Source organism: Nipponia nippon, unplaced genomic scaffold, assembly GCF_047370975.1.
Source record: "Nipponia nippon isolate SJK-2023a ecotype South Korea unplaced genomic scaffold, ASM4737097v1 scaffold_34, whole genome shotgun sequence".
Classification (NCBI taxonomy): Eukaryota; Metazoa; Chordata; class Aves; order Pelecaniformes; family Threskiornithidae; genus Nipponia; species Nipponia nippon.
The window spans coordinates 963,223-970,634 of NW_028262352.1; the positions used below are offsets into that span (position 1 = coordinate 963,223).

Consider the following 7,412-nt stretch of genomic DNA (forward strand, 5'->3'; position numbering starts at 1 on the left):
AGAGGAGAGGCAAACTGTCCAATATATTTGTAGCCTGTGCTTTCTAAGCAGATGGTGAAACAAAGGCTATCTTAATGTTACTTTGGAGTTAGAAGCAATACAAATATGATTATGCTAACATACTGCTGTCATTGTAATAATACTAAAATCATCCCTTGTCTTTGAGTGCAACTAAAATATCACTCTGAGTTCTGAATGAGCAAATCATAAATATTTTTCAAGAATATTTGGACCAGATGCCCTATTTCTCTCTAATCTCTGTTAAGTAGTTACTGAACTAAAATTAAAATGTGACTATTAAGTGTGTCATTAAGAACACTTTGTTTTGTTGACTATTTGTGTCTTTTCAGAAGTGTGACCTACAGTTAAAGCAAGATGGGATATAGGACTGGGTCACTTGACAACATTTCCATGGAAAATTTCCTATTGTTTTTACCTTTGTCCAAGGAAAGATTACATCCGAATTTCCTTTTTCCAGTTGTACAAATGATATTTAAGTATATTATTTCTGATTAAGTCAGTGGCTTCTCATTGCTTTCAGAGCTGGTGTTTCAGATAATAATACATTACATGTTTTGCCCCAAAAGCTTGGGAAAACTTACAATGTTTGTTACAAAGTAAAAAAAATTTTTATTCAGTAACATTTGCTTAAAAGTGAGAAATCAGAAAACTGTATTAAAATCTTTTCTCATCACGATTGTAATAATAATTCCATGTTTTCTAAATCTCTAGAAGCGAGAAAAGAAAATTTCTTATTTGCTTTTCTGAAGTTTTATACAAACACCTTCACATTTTGTGTGGGACAAATCTGTTATTAAGACTAATATCCTTTTGTTCTATATTATGCAGTTCTATAAAATGATATAATAAGAATATTTCAAAATTTCCACAGAAAACACCCTCAATAATTAATTGTATGATTTTAAATGTGATGTAATTCAAATAATTTAAAAATAAAATGTAATGTAATTTAATGTAATTTAAAGTTAATTTTTAAATATTAATTTTTTTAATTTAATGTAAATGTAATTTAATGTAATTTAAATTTTAAATGTGACTTCAGTGAGATTAGGAATTTTTAAGGGTGGAGAACTCAAGGAAATTCCAGGAAAAGTATCTTTTCATACAAATATAAGTGTGATTAGCCTATGATATACCTTAGAATGGAGATAGAGATGATTCTCCGCCAAAGGATGCTTACTAGTAGTTCATACCATAGCCTAGGCTGTGAAAGTGAGCCCTGGAATGCCTTCATTTTCTTCTAGTATTTCATGTTACTGGATATTGGCTGCTGCAAGAGTTCATCACACAAATAAATGGAAGCTGGTTATTTTACAAGTATTCCTTACAATTGCTGTTCTGAAAATCACTCTGGAACAATGATAGAAATCAAATTTTAGTAAACAGTGAATCAGTGGGAACCAGCCATTGAAAGAACCACAATATGCCTAAACCATGCGATATTGCTTGGGTGCAGTATGACTATTGCCATGATATATATCAACGTTGCAGAGCTGAAAATGAGAACTTTAACTAAAAAGTAAAGCATAATTGTGCTGGTCTCTTAGAGAACAATTAAAGCAGTTCAGGTGCTAGCAAGGACATTACTAATCAAGGACGTTTCTAATCACATCTGCTTGTGCAGAAACATCCTTTGTCCTTGCCTTTGAATTTTTTTTTTACTTCTGCTGAATTCACACCTTTAATCACTATGTCTATCCTTTGCTATCATTCCTACCAATGCCATATTTGTTAAGTTTAAGGAGTACAGAAGCTCCAACCCAGGACGGTCCAGGAGGTGGAGTCCCATGAGCCCTATCCTGAATTCCTGGAGGTCTCTAAACTGAGCATCAGAACTCTACTACAGGCTGTTATTGAATTTCCTTCTGACCTCCTGGCTGTCTGCTCCTTATTTTATACCTCTCCACTGGCTTCGTTCATTGTGGGTTCCAGCTGCTCCTTTACTTCTGCTGCCCATTTTTCTGTAACTTGCCTGGCACTTCCTAAATCCCAAGATACATTTCCTTTTTTGTAGTAAAGATAAGGGCTGGCGACCGGAAGATCACGCGCTGTAGGTCGACCCTCCTTTGTCCCCGCCCCTTATAACATGACATGCCTACTGTTGGGAGTATAAAGGTAAACTACTGCGCAATAAACGGGGAAGCTGAACACCCACACTGTGTGTGCTGACTGTTCCTTCCCCAGCCCGGGTCGGCTGGAGATCCGCCGGTATAACCTTGATATGTAACGAACGCTACATAGTGGTGACCCCGACGTGATCGGCTGCAGGTAGCAGCGATGGAGCTCGCAGAACTCGTAAAGGTACTAAAGTCGGTAGCGACGGAGGTGGGCGAGGATGGGGCGATAAGGAAAAGGCCCACGGGCGACTGCATCCAATGGATGCTACGCCGGGGAGTGCTCGGCGCTCCCACAGAAGTTTTGGACACCCCAAATTGGGGGAAAATACGCAACGAGCTGACAGAAGCGATCATAAGCAATGTTGGAGGAGCCAGTGACCGGCTTCGTGCCTGGGGAACAGAAGAAAGGGTGCTCAAGAAGGGGTTTGCGGCAAAGCGGTGCTGGCTTGCCGCACGTAGCGCGCTGATGGGGCATGAAGTTCCTGGGAACGAAAAGCCAACGGGTTTAGTCTCGGAGGGGACACAGGCTGGCTGGGAGGGAGCACAGCCAGGGGGGGCTGACCCAGACTGGCCAAAGGGTTATTCCATACCATATGACATCATGCTCAGCATATAAAGCTGGGGGAAGAAAAAGGAAGGGGGGGACGTTTGGAGTGATGGCGTTTGTCTTCCCAAGTAACCGTTTACGCATGATGGAGCCCTGCTTTCCTGAGGATGGCTGAACACCTGCTTGCCTATGGGAAGTAGTGAATGAATTCCTTGCTTTGCTTTGCTTGCGCGCGCGGCTTCTGCTTTACCCATTAAACTGTCTTTATCTCAAGCCATGAGTTTTCTCCCTTTTACTCTTCTGATTCTCTCCCCCAACCCACCGGGGGGGAGTGAGCAAGCGGCTGTGTGGTGCTTAGTTGCTAGCTGGGGTTAAACCACGACAGTTTTTTTTGGTGCCCAATATAGGGTACAAAGCGTTCGAGATAACGACAGATTTAATTGGAATGTGCTAGATCGAAGTTATAGCAGGTATTGCTGTTTAGCTATTAATCGGCAGGTTTATGTGCTTGCCACGGGGCTTGCTTGCCTTACTGTATATTAGAGTCTACTGCTCGTTAGTGGCTGCTTTTTGCTTTCGCTGCTTGTTGTACTGCTTATCATCTTACTCTGCTGTGCCTGGGAACATTTTGATAACAGCAATGGCTATGTGCCTGGGCTGGCAGATGGCCAGGGCATCTCTGCTGTTTTTCTGTACTGCTGTGCTGGACAGGCTGGAACTCCAGTGTGAACTCGAGTTGAAGGGGTGGCCTGTGGGGCACAGACGGGGCCGTCATTACTGGGGACTGAGCCAACGGAGGAAGGGGAGGCGCAGGGAGGCTATGGCACAGCGGGAACAAAGGAAAGGTGTTCCCGTTACGAGTGGGGAGTCTAGAGCAGCCACCCACGGAACCTTCGGCACCTTCTGCACCAGCGGATCCGCCACCTACTCAATACCCCTGGGGCGAGTTGCAACAATGTGTGGAAAGGGAGCTGACTGATAGGTTGCTGGATTGGGTCCCGGGGGCCAATGTGGGATCCCAGCGGTATTGCGAACTACGTGAAGGAAGATGGCGGGAAGGAGAAAAGGAGGGCAAGACACCATCACCTTCTGAGGACGCCCCGTTGCATCCCAGTGATCGACGGGTGCTGGACACACAGAGAGCAGAGCGCAGGAAAAGATCTGAGGAACAAGGAGAACCAGTGTCACGGCTGACGACATCTAGGGGGGGTGGTAGGGCTCCCCCGGCACTGCCAGTGATACCTGAGCTACCAGAGGGACCCCTTACCCCTGGGGCAGTGGGAAAGCGAACTGGTATTACTTTGCAAGGTGCTCGCTCTGTGATTGTTGCTTATCCTGTGTGTTCCAAAGGTCCCCTCTGGGAGGCAGGGGTAAACCCTCGAGGGTTGCAGCCCAACCAAATATGGCAGTCTGATGTTACAATTTATGAACCCTTTAATCCACCTAAGTATCTGCATGTCACAGTTGATACCTGCAGTGGAGTTATTTTAGCCACTATGCATGCTAAACAAAATGCTCTCGTAGTTATTTTACATTGGCAGGACTGTATGGCGCAACTTGGCATCCCACAAAAAATTAAAACAGATAATGGAGCGGCATATGTCAGCAAGAAGACAAAGGACTTTTGCGCGCGCTGGGATATTCAGTTGAGTCATGGCATTCCCTACAACAGTACGGGCCAAAGCATTGTAGAACGCGCTCATCGCACATTAAAAGGGTTACTCGACCGACTTAGGGAGGGGGAAAAGATAAGCCCAGGAACAGGGGTTCCCCCTCCCCTTGACCCTCCCTTATTTCGGGCACAGCGTCTGTTGACGATGGCACTAATTACCTTAAATCATACCATTCGAGGGAACACCTATAAAACCCAGACTGCAACCCAGGCACATTTCCGGCTCGATGAGAACGAAGGGCCTTACCCTTTGGTTCAAGTACGGGACCTGCAAACCCGTGAATGGAGGGGCCCGTATTCCCTCCGTTGCCTGGGACGTGGGTATGCATGTGTGCAAACCGAGAAAGGGACGCTAGAATGGGTACCCAGTCTAAATATTCGACCGTATAAACATTAATCAATTTATTGAGTCTTATCTTGACAGGTTACCATTTCCCTATGCATCCTGATGGTGTGGGGGAGCAATGAGGGAGCCGCGATGAACTACTGGCTGGATTGGGCAAAATCCATGAACGTAATGGATGCGTGTCTGTATATGCCGGCTATTGGACAAGCCTCTACCTGTCTATTGTTCACCCCCCTACTTCATTAGCAATAAGGGGGACAGTTGCTGCCACATAGATAACTGGTCTCATAATCTTGTTATTTGTTCTTATCCTTGCTATGCTATTATCCTGTCTATTACGCTTAATTAGGTAGTCTAGGAGTTGTATATTAAGAAGTCTCACCATATATCGATTATTTTACGCGTAGCTTCCCCAGTGAGATACAGAGCTACTGGAGCTAAGGGAGGGGGAAATGTAGTAAGATAAGGGCTGGCGACCGGAAGATCATGCGCTGTACGGAAAGAGTGAAAGGTTGACCCTCCTTTGTCCCCGCCCCTTATAACATGACACGCCTACTGTTGGGAGTATAAAGGTAAACTACTGCGCAATAAACGGGGAAGCTGAACACCCACACTGTGTGTGCTGACTGTTCCTTCCCCAGCCCGGGTCGGCTGGAGATCCGCCGGTATAACCTTGATATGTAACGAACGCTACACTTTTTAAATGACACTTCCCTGCTCTTCATCTCTTTTGTCTTTGAAATGTTAGTAGTGTTCTATTTGAAGATGCTCTATAGAGAAAGCAGAGAAAATTTCTCAGGTTAAACACAAAATGGGAAACTTGTTTTTCCTTGCTTTTCTTAATCCCGTGGCTTCATAAGACTGATCGTGGTGTTTAAAGGGTATTTTGACACATGCTATTCCCAGAACACTTTTCAGAGTCTTTCAAATCAGCTGGTAACATGCATGGCAAAACAAGAAAATGTTTGAGCTTGGATTTGTAGCAGTTAATTGGCCAGTAAACAACAGGCATTGTTTTTGTCAACAATAAATTATACTTAACAAACATTTCATAGCCTTCCTACCAAGGTCAATACTGGCAATAACATGTACTTATGATAGTGATAATCTTAAAAGAGTGCTAAAAATCTGATCTGATTGTTTTTGTTCCTCTGTGCCTATTGAAAGACCAACAAAATAAAATGGCAGACAGGATTTTAAAGGATTGTCTCTCTCTTTATTAAAAGGAAATGAGCCAAAGATAATAACTTCCCTATTGTTGCTTAATAAGGCATGGTAATTTGTAGTAATAATAATAGTAATAATAATAATATTAATATTAATAATAATGAAGAATTATTGGAAAATGCTGAAGAAATAATAGGAAAAGCCAGAATTAAGGTTTCCCATGGAACATCTATTTTTCTCATGGTGTGGATACTGATTTATTTAATACATTATGACATTACAATAAAAAAAATCCTAATGAGTATTAATCAAGCACAGAATAAATTGATTAACAACTGACAAACTGACCATCTCCAGGAGTAGGTATCAGTGTGGATACCTCACCTGATCAAAGCATTTCTGAGAGGGCTCTGTCTGGTTTGATGTGAATTCTGTCAGGTTCAACATTTTCACCAAAGATCTGAAAGTAACCACAAACCCACCATTCAAAATCTTTGCAGATATTTTATAAACTTAGGCAAATAATATATAACAGCAAGAGCAGAACTGTTGCATGATGCAATCTGGATTGCTTGATAATGAACACCTATTAAAAAAAGACTTTTTTTTTTTTCATACAGCCAAATGCAAAATTAGTCATCTGGGATCAAGGATTACATGTCATGTTTTTCTGGGGTTCACCCAAGTTGTGTGTCTCCCATTCCCTCTCTCCCTGCCTCTGTGTAAAAATCAAGAATTCTGCAGTCTAGTTCACTGGCATTTTAGCACCTTCAAATGTTCCTTTGGCATTTGAATCAGCTTCTTCATCCATTTGCCAGAAGAGAGGACTTAGTGTGCACAGAAGAAATTTGCTGCTTTCAGTATTTGCACTCTGCCCAAAGAAGCTGGAAGGAGCCTTATATTCTTGACCTTTGGAAATGGTGAATGCATGTTCTGGTGAGAAGAGACTACAAGGCACAGGTAGAAACCTTATAGAAACTTCTGGGTGTATATGAATTGAGATTCTTCAGAGGCTTTTCTCAAATACAGGTGTGTTTTCACAGAAAAAAACAAACAAATCTGTCTTGAATAAAGGCTGACAACTTCCTTAGCAGTCCCTCTAATAATTAAGGTTGCAAGGCTTTTTCACAGAAGAGCTGCCCATATTTTTAGAAGGGCAAAACATATTTTTCCTTGTTTCATTCAATGTTTCATGGGTGAAATTTTGCCAAAATATTCATTGTTGATATGGGAAATTTCAGCCTCCATGGACGAAGTCTGGCAAGTGTGTAAGCAACTAAACCCAATATTTTATTAGAAAGGGAAGTTTCCAGCAGTCATAATCCTATAAGAGATTAGCACTGTATGTAAAACAGCTTCCTAAAGCTCTATTTGAGACAGTAAGTGATTAGGATGGTAGATAGAAGCAGCTGTTTTGAAGCACCTGCAGCCAATGCATAGACAGCCCTTTCTCCATCTGAGTGAAAGAGTATTTCAAATTGCTGTATACTGTCCTCAATATGAGTGAACAGTGTGCTGCTGTGGCCAAGAATCATAGAATCA

At 42.3% G+C, this 7,412-nt stretch overlaps 1 protein-coding gene across 3 annotated transcripts in view; it reads left to right on the forward strand.

Annotated features, from left to right (window-relative positions):
• LOC148054078 (uncharacterized) overlaps positions 1-5,874 on the forward strand; it is a 67,733-nt gene extending 61,859 nt beyond the window's left edge. The window contains exons 1-3 of one of the 3 annotated variants that reach the window (XR_015707652.1): positions 2,092-2,322; positions 3,397-4,330; positions 4,782-5,874. Coding sequence is in view for 2 of the 3 variants with exons in the window: in XM_087770874.1 (XP_087627000.1) it covers positions 3,531-4,356; positions 4,782-4,825 (870 nt within the window). In the remaining variant the exon portion in view is untranslated. Of the gene's footprint in view, positions 1-2,091; positions 2,323-3,396; positions 4,357-4,781 lie in introns of those variants that run through there. The other 2 variants (XM_087770874.1, XM_087770875.1) reach the window with 2 other exon arrangements.
• The last annotated feature ends 1,538 nt before the right edge of the window (positions 5,875-7,412 follow it).